The following is a 20,155-nucleotide window of genomic DNA, read 5'->3' as shown; positions in this document are numbered from 1 at the left end:
TGAGGATGTATTCTGATGGAAATGGATATCTTCGACAAAGAGAAGATCAGTTCTAATTGATCAATGATGGACAGAAACAACTACACCCAGAGAAGGAACAGTGGGAATTGAATGTAAACTGTTAGCAATACAGTCTTTCTCAGGTTATTTTTACCTTCTGAATCCAATTCTTCCTGTGCAACAAGAAATTCAGTTCTGCACACATATATTGTACCTAGGATATACTATAACATATTTAACATGTATAAGACTGCCTGCCATCTAAGGGAAGGGGTGGAGGGAGGGAAGGGAAAAATTGGAACAGAACTGAGTGCAAGGGATAATGTTGTAAAAAAAATTACCCATGCATATGTACTGTCAAAAATGTTATAATTATAAAATTAAAAAAGATTAATAAAAAATAGACCTGTTTACTTTTTTCTTTGCTCCTTTTAGGATACAGGATTAGGAGTTGAATTGCTGAATCAAAAACACAGTTTTATAGCCCTTTGGGCATAGCTCCCAATTGTTCTCCTGAATGTTTGGACCAGTTCACTATTCCACCAATAGTTCATTGGTGTACCAATTTTTCCTCATCTCCTTTAGCATTTGTCATTTCTTATAGATGTATGGTAGTATCTCAGAGTTGACCTAATTTATCTTTCTCTAATTAAAATTATTTAGAGCATTTTTATATGACTATAAATAGCATTGATTTCTTATTCTGAAAACTGTCATGTCCTCTGACCATTTATCAATTGGGAAATATCTCTTATTTTTATAAATTTGATTTTTTTTCTCTAAATATTTGAGAAATAGAGTCTTTATCAGAGAAACTTGCAATAGTTTTTGAGATTACTTCACTATTCTTTAGCAAAATATACTTTCCCTGATTATTTCTTTCAATTAGGTCTAATTTTATGTTTTACTTTGTCTGCGATCATTATTGCTCCCTCTCTCCTCTTCACTTCAGCTAAAACACAATATCTTCTGCTCCAGCCCTTCATTTCAACTCTGTGTGTGTCTTTCTGTCACAATTTTGTCTCTTGCACACAACCAATTGTTCTGATTTCCTTTATCCCATTCACATTCATAATTATGAACAATAACTGTGCATTTCCTTCCATCCCATTCTTCTCTATTTATTCTTCTCTCCTTCTCTCTTTGTCCTGTCCCTCTCAAAAGTCTATCTTGCTTTTGACCTTTGCCTCCTCAACCTGCCCTTTCCCTTATCTCTCTGATCTCACCCCTCTCACTCTTTTCCCCTCTTGTCTCCTTATAGGATAAGATAAAATTCTATACACAACTAAGTATGTATATGTAGTCTTTCTTCTTTGAGCCAATTTTGATGAGTGTGGTACCTGCCGCCACCACCTATTTTTCCCCTGTACTGTAGAAGCTCTTTCTTGTGTACCTCCTTTATGTGAGAAAAATTGTCCCTACTTCTCTCTTATCGTAGTACATCCATTTTTTCTTGCCCCTACATTCTTTTTTTGAGATTATCTCAATATAATTGGTTCAAACCCATGTCTTTTGTCTATGAAGACTTCTTCCAACTGCCCTAATAATAATGTTTTTAGGAGTTATACATATCATCTTCCCATATAGAAATCTTTCTTTGAAAAAAAGAAATTGAACTTCCCAGACTTGACTACAGATAGATGATTGTTGCCAGTATCTTTCCAGATTCTTTATTTGAGTCATGGAATATGGAGAGCTCCCAGGCAGAAACATCTTTTTAAGAAATAGAATTTTAATTTTGCATTATTTAATCTCCCCACCCCCAAATGTACAACATTTTGATGAAGTAGCTATTACACATAGTGAAGTAGCCATTATACATGGCAATCATAGTGTAGTGGATAGAGCAGTAGACTTGGAATCAGGAGGCTCTAGGTTCAAATTTTGCCTCAGACACTTAGTAGTTGTGTGACTCTTGACAAATTGCCTAACCTTTTGATACCCCAGTTTTTTCATCTGTAAAGTGGATTGGAGATAGACTCAATAATCTCTACGATCTCTTACAGCTTTATCTGTGATTCTATGATGCCATCATGATCTGATGGAAAACATTAGCCTTAGACTTATGAAATCTTAGAGCCAAGTTCTTAGCTCATGGCTCTATGACTTAGTAACTGTGGCATTGACCAAGGGGCAACCTTTCTGGTCCTCAGTTTCCTCATTATATGACCTTTGAAATCCTTTTTAGACCTTGCTCTATGATCTGTTATTTCTTATGTCTGTATTTATGACATCTTTGTTACAGTGGGCAGCCCATCCCCAGAGTCGAGTACAGTGAGGAAGAGAAGAAAACCTGGGGTATGGTGTTCAAGACCCTCAAGTCTTTATATAAAACTCATGCCTGCTATGAACACAATCACATCTTCCCTCTCCTGGAAAAGTATTGCGGTTTCCGAGAAGACAACATTCCACAGCTGGAGGATGTTTCTCAGTTTCTACAAAGTAAGTTTATCTACTACTAAAATGGAGGTGGACACCTTCTTCTGGGAAAGTCTTTGTATTTGTACAATCTTAGTTTTTAGAATTTCCTTGTTATCCCTATCTCTGGTAGCCTCCTCATCTTATCTTTGGCTCTGTGTGTGTATGTGTGTGTATGTGTGTGTGTAAGACACACATAGAGAGAGAGAAGATAGAGAGAAGAAAGAAAGAAAGAAAGAAAGAAAGAAAGAAAGAAAGAAAGAAAGAAAGAAAGAAAGAAAGAAAGAAAGAAAGAAAGAAAGAAAGAAAGAAAGAAAGAAAGAAAGAAAGAAAGAAAGAAAGAAAGAAAGAAAGAAAGAAAGGAAGGAAGGAAGGAAGAAAGGAAGGAAGGAAGGAAGGAAGGAAGGAAAGAGAGGAAGGAAGGAAATAAGTAGAAGAAGAAAAGAGAGAGAAAGAAGGAGGGGAAAGAATGGGGAAGAGAGAGAAAAGAGAAAAAAAGAGAAAAGTAAAGAGAGGGAGAGAAGTCTGCCTCTCTCTACTTTTCTCTTTTTTTCTCTTTTCTCTGAGAGAGAAATAAATAAAAAGGGAGAGAGAGACAGAGAAAGGGAAGGAGTAAAAGGAAGGGTGAAAAGGTAGGAGGGAGAAAGAGGAGAAAGAGGGAAAAAAGAGATACAGACAGAGAAAGAAAGAAAAACAGATACAGAGAGGGAGAAGGGGAGGTGGGGGGAAAAGAAATAGAGAAAGAAAGAAGGAAGGATAAGAGAAAGAGAGAGAGAGAGAGACAGACAGAGAGAGACAGAGAGAGAGAGAGAGACAGAGAGAGAGAGAGAGAGAGAGAGAGAGAAATAGAAAAAGAGAAAAAGAGAAAACAGAAGAAAACAGAAGAGGAGAAAGAGAAGCAGAGAGGTGGAGATGGGAAGGAAGGAGAAAAGATATGGATTCAACTCAACTCTGCTTCTTAATAGCCACGTGATCATGGCAAAGCCTTTAAACTTTCTTGACTTCAATGTTTTCATGTTACCTATTCCATTTTCACTAAAAGGCCAATATTCTCTATAAGGTTTAAGTTCCCCCAGACTGTAATGTGCATTTGGAAGAGACATCACAATTTAGTAAACTGGTCCCTAGTTTGAATCCCACCTCAGACACTGGCCAGTTACTTGACCCTGGACACCCCCAGAGCAAACCAATGACTTTCTCTGCATCTTCCTTTCCTTAACTATAGAATAGGCCATTGGACTTGATGAACTTGATGCTTCTAAGGTTTCATCTAGTTCTCAATAAAGTACTCTACAACCTGTAAAGCTCTGTTTTGTGACCTTGTGAATGCTTTAGGAGGGACTGATGGGAAGAGTTGGACCTGAACTTGAGGAATGAGGAAACCATCAATGGGGACTGATCACTCATCTACTTTTTATAATTTTAAATAGTTGTCTGGAGGCAATGTGAAGTTAAAGGCAATTAAATCAGTACATGTTTTTAAAAGACTCAAACTGAAGTCTTCTTAGCTGGTAGTCTTTTTTCCCACAGTGCTGTGCTGTCTTGTCAGTCAAGGACAATCCCTCCTTGTTAACTGCTTAACTGACTGATTTGTAAAGATTATTTACTTCATTCTCATATGCTCATTTTTTGTCTTCTCCCTAACTGAAACCCATTAGATTTTCCAATAGGTGGATTAATCTCAAATTGAAATAGACAGTCTCTCAGTCTGTATTCCTACTACTACAGATCACAAGCCCCCACTGATGTACTTTGAACTAAGTTAGATTATATATATATGTGTGTGTGTGTGTGTGTGTTTGTGTGTGTGTATGTATATATATATATATATATATATATATATATACATATATATATATATGTATGTAGATATATGCTTAGCCAGATATAGCTCAGAAAAGTCATTTGCTTAGATAGCACAGTAAGACCTAGAGCTACAAAATACCCCCTCCTTAAGACCTAGGATGTACTCTCCCACTGATAAATGTGGTTTCTATGGGAACTTAGAGTAAATGGTAATGAGGCATACATACATGTAGGGAATTCCTTTGACACTTATAAGCTTTTTCTCTTGGGGAAAGTTGCTCAGTTGAGTCCCCAGAGTCTGTTCTTTATAACTCGATTCTTAATTACCAGAGGTAACACCAGCCATCTACTAAAGCCAGCTCTAATCCAAGAGCTGGTTGTAAAATGTTCAGTATGACATTTACATCTTGGAAATCAGCAAACTCTCATTACCAGAGGTAACACCAGCCATCTGCTAAAGCCAGCTCTAATTCAAGAACTGGTTGTAAAATGTTCAGTATGAGCATTTACACCTTGGAAATCAGCAAACTCTCTATATCAGGGCATGACTTATTGTTTTGTTGATTGTCTAGACTTAATTCAAAATGTGTCCAGCATATAATTTCTCCCTCAGTAGACAGTTGTTATACATTTACCAGCACATCCACGGATAACCTCTCTTTAGACTCTGTTGTTTAGTTGTTTTCAATCCTGTCTGACTCTTTGTGACCCCATTTGGGATTTTCTTGGCAAAGATACTTGAAGTGGTTTGTTATTTTCTTCTCCAACTCATTTTACAGATGAGGAAGCTTGCCCAAGGTCACACCACTAGTAAGTGTCTGAGGATGGATTTGAACTTCAGTGTTCCAGCCCCCAGCAGTCTGCCTTGTCCACTGTGCCAATTAGCCAACTATTTTTCTTGTTTATAAAATATCCCTCTCCTTGAAGATGTCTCTAGCCTCAAGTGACTACTTTTTATCTATGTTTGTCTGGGATTATTACTGAATGTGTTGCTTTCCAAACTTTTAACATATTTTGGCATATCCATTAGGTGTTTTTTCACATAAGTCAGACAAGAATTGTTCCTCAAATTTATTCTTCTTATTAATTAACCTTTAATTCACTTCATTTATTCTATTATTTGTTTCTTCAATCAAAACTTTTACTCTCTGGATGCTATTGCACAATTTCCCCAAGATAATCCTGTGTGTGTGTATACATGTTCTTTTGTGAATCTCCTTTAATTTCTTTAACATATTTGTTATAGAATTCACTTTATGATTTAATTTATCCCTTAAGATACCTTCAGTTTTATCCATGGATGTTTAAATTTTCATTAAAGAGAAAAACTTTCCTTTCAGGTCTCTTATGTTACAAAATATACCTTTTATGTTATAATTTAAAATTTTATTATGCTGTAGTCTGATCAAGAATGAAGATGGGACAGGATTAACAAGTCTGACTTGAGAATCAACTGGAGCTGTTGCTGTAGGTAGAAAGCTTTGCTCAAGCTCAGGAAAATGAGAATATCTAGGTGTCTCCTTCTGTTCAGTTATATATAAATGATGAAGTATGGATGGTGTTTTGGACCAAGAGAAACTAAAAAATTGATCCCTAAGGCAAGCAGGGAGAAGGCACTGATAGAGATCAGTTTAGCCACATAGTTCTCCCCTTTGGGGAGGTTCAGTCTGAAATCCAAGTTATGTCAATCTCCTGAGACCCACCTTCTGTAGAAATCCAAGTCATGTCCCTGAGGTTAAATTTTCCCTATACAATCTACATGGGGATCATCCCATGGCTTCTATTCTCTTTTGAGTCATTGCACCATGACACTCTACCTTGTGGTGTTTTTCTCCATACCTCTCCTACTTCATGCCATGAGGTATCTTTCCTAACTCCACTATGCTTCCCAACCCCATTTCTCCTTTTTACAGCTAACACTCTTTTAGGGGGCTAAGTACCTTTCAGGATTCAGCCTGCCAATTAAGGGCATACCCCAACCTCATGGATGCTTCCTTTCTGCTGGGTAATTGAGTTCCACTGAAGAACTTTCATATGCTCTCCTACTCTACTTCATATTTAACATTCCAGGTGTCTATTGTATCACTTTATTTTGTCTATAACTTCATCCATAAATAAATCTAGCTTTTGCCAAAGAGAATGGCCATTGTGAATTCTTCACATGACCGAACCCCAATTTTTGGTGCCTACCATCATTTGGTGACAAACTTCATATCATAAGAAATTGGGGGAAAACTGAAAATCTCTCTCTCTCTGTATATATATATATATATATATATATATATATATATATATATATACATATATATATATATATGTATATATATATATACATACTTATATTTATATAAATATATTTATAATATATTTATATTTTTATATATACATATATACATACTTATATTTATATTTATATAAATACATTTATATTTATAATATATATATATATTTATACTATATTTATATTTTATATATATATACATATATATTTATACTTATATTTATATTTATATATATATATATATATATATGAAGTGATCTTTTCTAACTTTTTCATTTTTGTAAAACTTTGCGTTCCAATTTTTTTCCTCCTTCCCTTACCTCTCTTTTTCCCATGACAGCAAGCAATCATATGGGTTAAATATGTGCAATTTAATCTTTTTCAGCTTTAAAGGAAACAATAAAATTAAATTAAAAATTATAAAGATTCTGAGAAGCTAGATAGCACAGTGGATAGAGCACCAATCTTGGAGTCAGAAGAACCCAAATTCAAATCTGATCTCAAACACTTAACATTTATAGCTTTGTGATTCTGGACAAATCACTTAACTCCAATTGCCTTTCCAAAAGAAAACCAAAAAAATTATGAAAATCCCACATGTCTATATTTACAGAATATAGTCAAAGTTGTATTTAGAATCAAGTTTATATTAAGTGATTACCCTAATAGAGAAAAATTCGAATAAATGAGCCAAGCTCATCCTTTAAGAAAAGGAACAAAACAACAATACAGAATAAAGTAAAATGATTTTAGAAAAATAAGAACAAAAGTTGAAAGTTAAAATCCACAATAATTAATAATAGAGCTTTAAAAAAATTGGTCACCAAAAGTGACAAAGCATTTACAAATGATAAAAAGATGAAACAAATAAGCATCATAGTGAAAAACAAAAAATAAAACACAACAAAGACTAAAGAAATTGAGAATAATTTTTTAAAAAATATTGGTGTTTTATTAAAGATGCAAATTGTTGCCCATTCACAGAGAATGTATGGTCAAAGGATATGAAATGACAATTTATCTTAAAAGAAACACAAATTGTCAATAATTACTTCAAAAAACCTTAACCTCACTAATCATCAAAGTAATGTAAATGAAAACAAATTTGAGCCTCCACCTGACATCTGTCCAATTTGCAAAAATTATGAAAAGCTTTGAAACTCACGACTTATTGGATTGTCAAAAACAGACATCTTTATTAGTTGTTGATAAAATTACCAAATGGAATATCATTAAAGAGAGTTTGAGCAGTACTCAATAAAAATTACAAAAATAAACATTTTCTTTGACTCAATAATCCCCTACCCCCAAGTATATCTTTTATCTGCCTCAGTCGCTGAAATCAGAATTTCTATTATTCTTATAACTTAATTACTTTAGTTTAAGACATAGTTGTCTATGAAACTGTGAGCACCAAGAAAGGTAAGGGCAAAGAACAATGGATTTGGATTCATAGGACTTGAGTTCAAATCATCTCTTTGCTACTTCTTACTTCTGTGACCTTTCATCTCTCTGGGTCTCTTTTTTTAATCTGATGAGTTTGTTGTTTAGTTGTTGTATGCGGGTTTATAAAGTTTTTATTCATGTCTGACTCTTCATGATCCCATTTGGGGGTTTCTTGGCAAAGATACTGATGTGGTTCCCCATTTCCTTCTCAAGCTCATTTTATTAACAAGGAAACTGGCACAAAATTAAACGACTCCCCCTAGGTCACACAGCTACTAAGTGTCTGGTGCCAGATTTGACTTCAGGTCTTCCTGACTCCAAGCCCAGCACTCTATCCATTATACCATCTAGCTGAACCAATATGGGAGGAATAATATATATTTATATATTATATAATTATAATGTTATACTTTTGTATATATTATATATATATATACAATGTATATGATATACATATATTAAAATATATGTATATCATATACATATATACATTGTATATATATAATGTGTATATATACATTGTATATATAATACATATTGTAATAAAATATATAAATATTATATATATGTGTATACGCATATATACAGATACACATGTGTGATACAGTATTATATGGTATATATACAAATACATGCACATATATACACACATATCTATGTGCATATATATATGTAATGGTGTACACATATACATGCATGCATATATACATTATATGTATCTATGGACATTCATTGCTCAGAGAAAGCCTTTGTCTAATTCATCATTTTCCTCATGTGGACTCTGGCTTTCACCTATAGAAAAGGTCACGGGCCAGTAAGAACCTTCTCTGACAAGTTCTGCTCTCTGTCTACTTCTCGTTTCTAACTTCTGAAGGCTGTACTGGATTTCGCCTCCGACCTGTGGCCGGCCTGCTTTCTTCCAGGGACTTCCTGGGGGGACTGGCATTCCGTGTTTTCCACTGCACACAGTACATCAGACATGGATCAAAGCCGATGTATACACCAGAACCGTGAGTAGTGGACCCAAGAATCCCATGGAGAGAGGGTGTGGCAATAGTTTGAGACCATTAGACAGAACTAAAGTAAGAGTTCTCGCTTTTAATGTCTTTCTATCATTGCTGCTGTTGTTTCATTGTTATTGCAATAGAATCATTTCTGGATAAACCCTTACTCATCTACTCCACTCAAAGCAAATAATTCCCCCCCTCCCTAATTAATCATGTCTGACTTTCTATAACTTCATCTGAGGGTTTTGTTTTGTTTTATCTTTGTTTTTTTTTTTTTTTTTGTTTTGTTTTGTTTTGTTTTGTTTTTGTTTTTTATTAAAGATCCTAGAGTATTTTGGTATTTCCTTCTCCAATTCAATTTACAACTGAAGGTTGTAATGAGGCAAATTGGATGCCCAAGGCCACACAACTAGTTAGTGTCTGTGGCTGTATTTGAACTCAGGTGCTTCTAACTCAAGGGCTGACACTCTACTACGCTACCCAGCTGCCCAGATCAAAGTTACAGTGACCACTTCTGGCAATGTATTCTTCATTCTGTCCTGTGTATTGGCTAAGAAGAAAGAGGTATATTTCAGTATTTTTTCTCCAGGACCAACATTGTTTTTTTACAATTACAGTCAGACTTTGGCTTCCTTTGAGTTCTTATCACGTCTATTCCTGTAGTCACTGTCTAAATTTATCTCCAGTGATTTCTGATAGCATTAATTCCAGAGGCAGATCTGGTTGTATTGATGATTAAGTGAGATTTGGATTCAGGTGCCCACAGTTCAGAAAGAGGCTAACTAGAGGATTCTGGGTAAGTCACAACTTTTCAGACCTCTGAGAAACAGCCGTCTTTATTTGCTAAGAAAGCACTAACTTTAATTGATGGAGAGAGTTTGTAAGAGCTGAGCAGACTATATTAGCCTATAATAGATATTTGATAAATGTATTTTCTTCCTTCTTCTTTTTCCTACCCCTTTACATACCAATGAAATCATAGGTCACTTACTTATTGTATTTACCAGGATACTTTATATTAGCCTGTTGGTGTGAATGTCAAAGAAAGTAGTAGCCACAAAAAAGTTATTTCATACTAATTTTGAAATTTTCATTAGATTCAGAGAAGTTTTAGAGGAACAGACATAATAGATAGAGCCCTAGACAGGGTCAGGAAGTTCTGGATTCAAATCTTACTTTGGACACTTAATAAGCTGCTTAACTCAGCAACTTTAACTCAGTTTCAGGCAACCCTTTAAGCCTAAGTGTGTTGCTATCTGCAGATATTCACTGGTTCTTCACCAAGGAAATCCCAGATTATTAATGTACTGAGAAAGATTTTAGATATTTTTGTTAGCATGGGAACAGTCAGTCCATCAACCAATATCCATAAAGCTTACTACGTGACAGATACTGTGCTAAGCCCTGTGGCTACAAAGAAAGGCAAAAACATAGTTCTTGCCTTTAAGGAGCTCACATTCTAGTAGCAAAGACAACATGCAAAAAGCCATGTAACTACAAGAAGTGTACATTGTAAATAGAAGGTAATAATCTCAGAAAGAAAGCCTACTTTTCCTGATGTTGTTCCTTTGCTCAGATCCAGTTAGTAGATAATACCACCCACAGTTGACTCAACCTGTGTCCAAGTCTGTACTTGTTATATCCTTGCCATGGTGCAAGTTGGGTGGCCACTGAGCTTCCCTCATGGAGAAAGGCAGAATGGAATCTTGGAGTCTACCCACCACTGCTGTAATTCTGGGTTGGTGGAATGTTTGCTGGATTTGGAGGCAAAGGACCTGAATTCAAATCCTGATTTTGCTACTTATTACCTGTTGAATTTAATTTTTCAACCTATAAAATCAGGGAGTTGGACTAGATGGACTTTAAGGTCCTAAAACCTTTGATCCCTTAGAAATTAAATCTCAGAATCTCAGTTTCTGCTTGCATATAGAAGATCCTTAATAGACTTTTTTTTTCTTTTTCTTCTTTCTTTTCTTCCCTTGGTCTTCTTCTCTTAAAGGCCAGAAGGAATAACAGAGAGTCAATGCCTATTACTATACTCTTGCTTCACTACATCTTACCTCTAATACCACTTTTTCTTTAGGAGTTTAAGTCTCAATAATTTTATACAACTTTCTCCTTGCTCCATGTGTAGCTTATGAATGACATATAACTTTTTTATTCTTTTAACTTTTGATTTATTTTTAACATTGATTTAAAAAAATAATTTGTTTTAAATTCTCTTCCTCCTCTTGTTCTTCTTCCACTCCTTAAGAAGGCAAACAATATGATATCAATTAGACGTGTGAAATCACACAAAACATATTTTGATAATAGCTATAGTGCAAAAAATTCAAAAGCAAAAAACCATAAAGAAAGTGGGGGAAAAAAGGATGCTTTAAATCTCTGTTCAGAGTCTCATCAGTTCTCCCTCGAGTTGAATAGCATTTTTCATCATGGGTTCTTTGGAATTGTCTTGGATCATTGTCTTCAAAAGAGTAGCTAAAATTTGGAACTATTCCCAAGGAACTATAAAATTGCATACCCTTTGACCCAGCAGTGCCATTACTGAGTCTTTATCCCAAAGAAATAAAAAAGGAGAGAAAAGAACTTACATATGCAAAAATGTTTGTGACAGCTCATTTTATGGCAGCAAAGAATTAGAAAGTGAATAGATGGCCATCAATTGGGGAATGGCTAAACATGTTGTGGTATATGAAGGTAATGGAATATTATTTTTCTTTAAAAATGATGAACAAGCTGATTTTAGAAAGGCCTAGAAAGATTTATATGAACTGATGCTGAGTGAAACAAGCAGAACCAGGAATATATTGTACACAGTAACAAGAAGAATGTATGATGATCAATTATGAAGGACTGGGTTCTTCTCAGTGTTTCAAGGCAATCCCAATAAATTTTGAATAAAAAATGTCATCTGAATCCGGGAAAAGAACTGTGGAAATTGAATGTAAATTGATATATGTTATGTTCACTTCTTTTTTCTGTGTTTTTTTCCTCTCCCGTGGTTTTTCCCTTTTGTTTTGACTTTTTCTCCCAACATGATTGATAAAGAATATGTATTAAGAAAAATAAAATTAAATTAGAAAAAAGAAAAGAGTAGCTAAGTCTTTCACAGTTAATCATTATTATGATATTGTTATTACTTTGTACAATTTTCTGCTTTTGCCAATTTGCCTCAAAATCTTCCTAGGTTTTTCTGAAACCATCCTGCTCATTAATAATACATAACTCCTGTTCTTTCTTTCAGTGACATCTGCCATGAGCTATTAGGGCATGTTCCATTATTTTCTGATCCAAGTTTTGCTCAGTTTTCCCAGGTGAGGAAATAGATTTCTGTACATACCCAACAAACACTTATTGAATGCCTACTATATATAATGTACTCTGTTAGGTGCTATATAATATAAAAACATGAATAAGGCAATGCCTTCAAAGAGTTTCCAATCTAGTAGGCAAGATGTTTGTATTCAGATAAAGTATATACCTCTCTCTCTCTCTCTCTCTCTCTCTCTCTCTCTCTCTCTCTCTCTCTCTCTCTCTGTGTGTGTGTGTGTCTGTCTCTCTCTGTGTTTCTTTCTCTGTGTGTGTGTGTCTGTCTCTCAATCACACACACACACACACACACACACACACACACGCACACACACAAATTCACAGATCCCAGGTTTAGAACTTCTGCAAGCAAGGTAGACCATAAGTACCATAAGAGATTTGGTCATAAAGTGCTGTGGGGAATGTGGAGAGTTGAAAAAGATTATATCCAAAAGTTTTTTGGTGGGATGGGGTCATGGAAGGCTTTACAACAGAAGATGCTCTTGAGCTTCCACTTGAAGTATGAATAGGATTATGGCAGTTTTGAGGTATGATCAAACTCATGCTTTAGAAAGAGTAATCTGGCAGTTGTAAGGAAGATAGATTGAAGAAGAAAGAGACTGGATTTGGGAAACTCAAAAAGGAGAATCCAGTAAAAATCTAGGGGAGAGGTGATAGGAACCTATATTAGGGTGATAGGCTAGGTGAGTAGAAAGAAGGGGAAAGGCAGGAGACATGTTACATTGCCTTTCATTATCCCCCATTACCTTAGATACCCAGTGTGACACTTTTGTACAAAATAGACTTAGTAAATCAGCTAATCTAATAACACACTTTTGTATTGTTCCAGGAGATTGGCCTGGCTTCTTTGGGTGCCCCTGATGAATACATTGAAAAACTTGCAACGGTAATATGAGTTTTGTGGAATTTCAGAGTTTAATCCTGGACTAGGAGACAATTATATCATCAAAAGCAAGAGTTCTTTGACTCTTGACATCTGAACACCAATACCAGACTGTTTTAGAAAAGTCAGGGAGATTTTTAAGGATCTGGATGGCACATGGGATAAAGTCCTGGGACTTGGAGTCAAGAATATGTAGATTCAAATCCCACTTGCTAACTGGGTGACCATAAGCAAGTTACTTTCTGAGCCATTTTCCTACATATAAAATGGGAATAATAACAGTAGCTAATTCATAGAGTTTTTGTGAATGGGATGTGTGTGTGTGTGTGTGTGTGTGTGTGTGTGTGTGTGTATTTGTGTTTTTGTGAAGGATGAGGGGAATAGGAACTGGGTAGGACCTGCCTTCACCCAACGTCTCATTTTAGATCTATTGGTTTACCGTGGAGTTTGGCCTTTGCAAACAAGGTGATTCCATAAAGGCATATGGTGCTGGACTCCTGTCTTCATTTGGGGAATTACAGGTAGGTACTTTGGGCTCCACAAGAGCCAATGGCAGTTTCTACAAACTCAAACATTGGGTTGATATTGTAGCTGCTAATGACATACTTGTAGTTCTCTTCATGGCCCCTTCTATTAGAAAGGAAGTGAGAGTGTGGACAGGATAGCAATGGAGAAGGGAAGGGCAAATTCTCTTATAATTATGACTTTGGGGACTTGTGAGAAGTCATAGACTACTTTGCAGGTGACTTTGCCCAGACCTCCCTCACTTAATTCCAGTTCACTTATGTATCACCTCCCTGATGTCATGATGGTCCTTAAAAATGAGGACAAACAACAACTGTGTCTCATTTAAATCCATTCATATTAAGATATCACTTGTGATCTCATTGGTCCACTTTGAAACAGAAAAACAAACAAACAAACAAAAAAAAAAACAATGATCTCTTAGAAATGCTTAAGGAAGGACTTAAGAAGACTTAGTTCAAGTGGAAAATCCTTCCAGATTTCACCTAGTTTGTATAATGTTCTCTTTCTCCAATGGCAGCTAGGTGAAGCTGCAGTGGATAAAGTGTCTGGCCTTGAGTCAAAAAGACTCATCACCTTGACTTTAAATCTGGTGTCAGATACTTATTAGCTGTGTGACCTTGGACAAGTCACTTAATCCTGTTTGCCTCATTTTTCTGATATGTAAAATGAGATGGAGAAGGAAAAAGCAAACCACTCCAATATTTTTGCCAAGAAAACCCCAAAATGGGATCATGAAGCAATCAGAAAGAACTGAAAATGACTGAATAACAACTCTTCCTTCACTCTTAGATGGTTTTAGATTCATTTGTTATCATACAAGTCCTTTCTCCTAGTGGGATCAATAAAGCCATAAATGTTTAATACTTTTAAGATTAAGTTTTAAATCTGTTTAAGTAGCCTGCTGCATGCAAATAGTGAGACATAAAGATAAAGATGAAATAATCATTGATCCTAGTGGGCTCTATTCTATAGGGGAAAACAACATGGACACCTGGAAATAAATATAAAATATATACAGAATATATGGGTACAATATAAGGATCAGCCAGACAATCAATAAGCAATTGATTACTATATGTTAGATATTGTGCTAATCACAGAGAATACAAATACAAGCAGATAGTCTCCACCCTCAAGCAACTTATATTCTAATGACACATAAAAGAAAGTTAAAGATTTGTTGGAGATGAAGGCACCTGGTACAAGGACATAGTAAAAGGAAAAGAAAAGGTAGAGGAAAACCTGGAAAAAAATGAATGACCTGAGTACCCTCTTTAAAAGGAGATTCTCAGAGGGATGGAAAAACTCTTTCAAGGATGAAGAAGACTCTTTGACATTGCAGACAAAAGTTTAAAGTGTACCCTGACAAGAAATGAGATCCTTGATAGTAATCATTTCAGAGGGGCAGCTGGATGGCACAGTGGATAGAGCACCAGCCCTAAAGTCAGGGGTACTTAACACTTTCTAGCTATGTGACTCTGGACAAGTCACTTAAATCTAATTGTCTCACAAAACAAAGAAAGAAAAATCAGATCATAAGTCATTTCCAAGGATGACATTTTAACATGCTTATTTGAAAGTGTTTGGGATTAATGAATTCTTCCCTTCTACCTTGGTCCTATATCAGAAATCAGTAGAGGAAGGGTCTTAGGAGGGTGTCTGGGAACATCTAGTAACTTTCTCCTTTCTCACAACCACGGCAAACATAAAGGGAGAATCTTGTCTACTATATTTTGACGGGAAGCTTAAAGTTAATATACTGTGTATTAGGTATTTTAGAAACCATAAAAGTGTCAGCTAAAATTCTCTCTTTAGCATTTACAACCCTTCTTAACCTGGCTCAATCTTCTCATGCTTTATTCCCACCCACTTCCACCAACTATTGGCTAATTACAGTTATTCAAACATGACACTCCATCTTTCATCCCCATGTCTTTACAATGGCAGTTCCCAAACAAGAAATGTTCTCTCGCTTCATCTCAGCCTCTTCCCTGGCTTCTTGAAAGCAAATGAAAGTCAACAGTAATTATTAAGGGATCTTCATGATCTTGTCCATTCATCCTATATATATATATATATATATATAATTTTGTAATTATTTCTGAGTATATATGCTATTTTCCCCAACAGAATAGAGATTATTAAGGTAGGGAACTATTTCATCCCACCTTTCATAGGAAGCCTTTTCCTGTACCTCTCCCCAACCCAGGGCCTTTTAATACTCTAAAGGGATCAATATGACACTTGAGCTATAGCAGTTTCTTAACCTTTGACTCTTTCTACATGGCTGTACTCTCTCTGTCTCTGCTTTTCTATCTCTCTGTATCTATCTCTGTGTATCTGTCTATCTTTCCCTCTGTCTGTATCTACCTCTCTTTCTGTTTGTGTATGTCTCTTGTTTCTCTCAATCTGTCCCTCTGTTTCTGTCTCTCTCTGTGTCTGTCTCTCATCTTTGTTTATGTCTCTATCTACCTCTCTGTGTTTGTCTCTTTGTTTCTTTCTGTGTCTGTCTGTCTGTCTGTCTGTCTGTCTCTCTCTCTCTCTCTCTCTCTCTCTCTCTCTCTCTCTCTCTCTCTCTCTCTCTCTCTCTCTCCCTCCCTCAACACTTAGTTAAGTTTTGTTCATTGATTGCTAATTGGAACAAACCCTCCATTTCTGACTTGCAGTACTGCTTATCTGATAAACCAAAGCTTCTGCCCTTGGAGCTAGAAAAGACGGCAGTCCAGGAATACCCTGTCACCGAATTCCAGCCTGTGTACTTTGTAGCTGAGAGCTTCAGTGATGCCAAAGAGAAAGTGAGGTAAGAAGTCTGCTTTCTAATAGGCTCAGTCTAGGGCGGGGGCTCTTAATCTTTTTTGTATCATAGCCCCTTTGGCTTATGGACTCCTCCTCAGAAGGCTGTTTGTTGCCTGATTTCATAAAGGAAAGAAATAATGAATTTCAGGCAGAGGGTAGTAAAAATTAAGGTATATTTTTTGACATCTAAGTTCACAGACCATCTGAAATCTGTTTACACACCCCTCTGAAGGATTTGTGAACTCTCTAGGTTTAGAATCCTGTGATAAAAATGATTTTACTTTCAAGGTGTGGACCACCAAGGACAGTTCTTGTCATCATAATAATAATACTGGAAAGGAATTCACCCTACTAATTATTTTTAAAGGAAATTTTCTTGGTCAAATTTTGGTCTTCACCCAGATTTTTGTTTTTGCTTCCAGGAACTTCGCCTCAACAATTCCTCGACCTTTCTCAGTACGTTATGACCCGTACACGCAAAGGATCGAGGTTCTGGATAACACTAAACAGCTCAAAATTTTGGCTGACTCCATTAGCTGTAAGTAATGGCAGCCTAAGGGGTTTCTATCTTTAAATGGTGGCTGAAGACATTTAATCTCCTTGGGCCTCAGTTTCCTTATTTGTAAAATGAAGAAGCTGCATTAAACAGGCCTCTTCCAGCTTCAAATTTATGGTCCTATGATCTATGACAATTCAAAAGAGACCAACAAAACTGGCCACACAGAAAATAAACAATATTTTGGTATATGTTGGATATGTTGGATGAAACCCTTATTGAAACATTTTTAAAAGATGGGTTAAAAAGTTTGGGCAGGCACAGAAGAGTTGTGATGATCATTTTTTTTTTGCATGACCTCCTGCTTTGATGAAATAACAGAACAGTATTTCAAAGTAGGATTTTCATTTTTCATAGTAGTGATGGCAACATTAATTCATACACTAAAGACCTATGATTCTATGTCTCATTGACTCTTTGAAGAAGAAGGTAGCAGGAAATCTGAAGTTCAGTATGCCTCAGTTTACCAACTAGTATTTTCTTTCCTTTTAGATTGAGCTTTCTGTTTAGGAGAACTGTCAGACTAAATGTCAATTTTATTAATCTGTGAGCTAATAGGTTGAACTGAGGGATGCTATAACTCCCATTTTTTTTAACTTGATCGTGGTATTTTTGCCAGTCTTTTTAGGACAACAGTCAGACTGAATGTTTGTCAATACTATCGGTCTGGGAATTATGGGTTGGACTGAGGGATTCTATAACTTTTTTTTTAATCTTGCTCATGGTATTTTTGCTTTGTAGGTGAATTTGGAATCCTCTGCAGTGCCCTTCAGAAAATAAAATGAAGATATATGCCAGATTCTAAAGGATCAACTTGTTAACCATTTGCATGGAAATCCAGAGTGTTCTTTAATTATCCTATCTAAAACAGCAGAATCACAGTTTTACCAGTAGTCAAAAGCTAGATATACTTAATTTAATTCTAAATGACTATATTAGCACCAGCATTCTGTTCGATTGTCCTTTAGGAATCCTCTCTGATTGGGGAAAATCTTTCATTTTTTTTCCTGTCTAGTTTTGGCTTAGTGATCTCCCATATTCATAACGAAGTGAGTATAAATTTAGGATACCAGTTATCCAAAATTGCAAAGAATGACAGATTTTGTTGAGATTCAGATTAAACTTCCACCTCTCACTCTCAATAGTTGCATAAGCCTGGAGAAGTCACTTTTCCCTGACCTATTGGGCTGTTTCCTGATCTATTATATGGAGACATGTTGAATTTAACTTTATTCAACATGATTTAATTAAGCATTTACTCTTTGCCAAGTGTTGGAGATTAAAGAACAAAAACAAAATAGTCCTTTTCCTCAAGGAGCTTACATTCTAATAGGAGGAGGTGTGATACAAGGGAGCGAGACTGGCCCTGTAATTTTATTGATATAGCGAACTCTCAGGTAAGATTTTTTCTGTCAAGTCAGGTTAGTGTCTACTCTGAAATTTATAGTCCTAGAGATTTGTTTAAAGTAACAAGAGAATAATGAATTTGACACGGATAAGTAAATACAAAATATATGCCCAATTTGAGGGAAAGGGAAGAACCCTAAAAATGGGGTTGAAAGAATCAGTATTTGCCTCTAGGATCTGAGATTTGGAGCAGCTCTAATTATTTTAATCTAACGTGCTCATTTTTACTGATTAAGTTCCTTATAGAAGGTCACACAGGAACAAGCTGCTGAATCAGCAATTTAAATCTAAATCTTCTGACTTTAGAGTTAGTGGTCTTATGCTAAACTGCCTTTCCAGTGCTGATTGGTGTATGGATTAATTGGTATAAGGTATCTGAAGTCCTTTGCAAATCCTAAAATGCTATATAAAGACCAACTCCTATTATTATTTCGTCATCTTGATAATGTGCCCAGAAAGATTTATTCTGTTCAGATTGAAAGACTATACAAGGACAGTTAGATGGCACAATAGACAGAGTGCCAGCCCTGGAATCAAGAGGACCCAAGTTCAAATCCAGCTTCAGACACTTAGACTTTTTAACTGTGTGATCTTGGGCAAGTCATTTCAGTTGCATCACAAAAAAAGGAAGAAAGAAATGTATATAATATTTGTACACACAAAAATACACATATATATTTGTGCATACATAGATATGAAATGCCATATACATTGTGTTTCATATGCCATGGTATACATACATTTATATATATACACATATGTATGTTTGTGTATATGTATATATATATATATATATACATATATTAAATACCACATACATTGTGTTTTCATGTCATGGTATATGTATATTTACATGGACATGCATGTGTATATGCACATATCCATGAGAATTAAGCTTCCAGGTTCTGTTTTGAATTCTAACTGGCACAATTTCTTACTCAAATAAACCATGTTTCCAAACCATGCTTCTTTTAATTTAAAAGACAGAAGAGACACATTAAAAATGTGCTGTTACACAGAGTCCCCTGTAATAGGCACACTCCCATTTTGTTGTCCTATCATCTACACTTCCATAGAAGATAGAGACTTTTCCCTTATCTAGTATTATTTTCTAATAAAGACTCAAAACATTTTTAGGGCACTTCTGGTGTCAGTTCACTGTGTACTTTTGTACCGGACCATTTACAACTTACAATGGGTGTGAGATAAAGAAAGCAGCTGGGCTTTGCTTTTTCTCGTCTGCTTCCCATGCTGGTGGCAGCCAAGACAGAAATCAGCTTTACCTTTGTTGGATATTCTAATGATTTCATTGTGGAAAAAAAATCTTCATTCAAAAATGTACACAAATCTTTAAGCAGCTGCATCCACCACACTGAGAGATTGTAATGACATTCATCTAAGAGACTCAAAGCCCTTTGGCTTAAAACTGTCCATTAAATATGGGACTACCATATTCCTATCTACTTTTTTACTTTCCCCCACTGTTTTTGTAGATTTTAAAGTCTGATTCTAGAGACACAGTTAAAATTTACCTTTCGAATTCACCTGAATACATTTATTTTAATTCTCAGAACTAGAAAGGATCCAGAAAAGATCCTTTGTCAGATGTATGAATACTTTTTATGATTTTTTTTCAAATACTAGCCTATCTAAAAGGCGATCATATAATCAAGACTATCTAATTGTATTGGGAA

The 20,155-nt window shown here is 35.5% G+C and overlaps 1 protein-coding gene across 1 annotated transcript in view; it reads left to right on the top strand.

Moving 5' to 3' along the window:
• PAH (phenylalanine hydroxylase) overlaps positions 1-18,887 on the top strand; it is a 71,318-nt gene extending 52,431 nt beyond the window's left edge. The window contains 8 exon segments of the mRNA XM_074271412.1: positions 2,246-2,442; positions 8,826-8,961; positions 12,206-12,275; positions 13,121-13,177; positions 13,600-13,695; positions 16,369-16,502; positions 16,921-17,036; positions 17,796-18,887. Coding sequence (XP_074127513.1) covers positions 2,246-2,442; positions 8,826-8,961; positions 12,206-12,275; positions 13,121-13,177; positions 13,600-13,695; positions 16,369-16,502; positions 16,921-17,036; positions 17,796-17,839 — 850 coding nt within the window. The 3' untranslated portion in view covers positions 17,840-18,887.
• Positions 18,888-20,155: the final 1,268 nt, after the last annotated feature.

Source organism: Sminthopsis crassicaudata, chromosome 5 (genome assembly GCF_048593235.1).
Source record: "Sminthopsis crassicaudata isolate SCR6 chromosome 5, ASM4859323v1, whole genome shotgun sequence".
Taxonomy (NCBI): Eukaryota; Metazoa; Chordata; class Mammalia; order Dasyuromorphia; family Dasyuridae; genus Sminthopsis; species Sminthopsis crassicaudata.
Note: the sequence above shows the minus strand (reverse complement) of the source record. Positions and strands in the feature narration are given on the sequence as shown.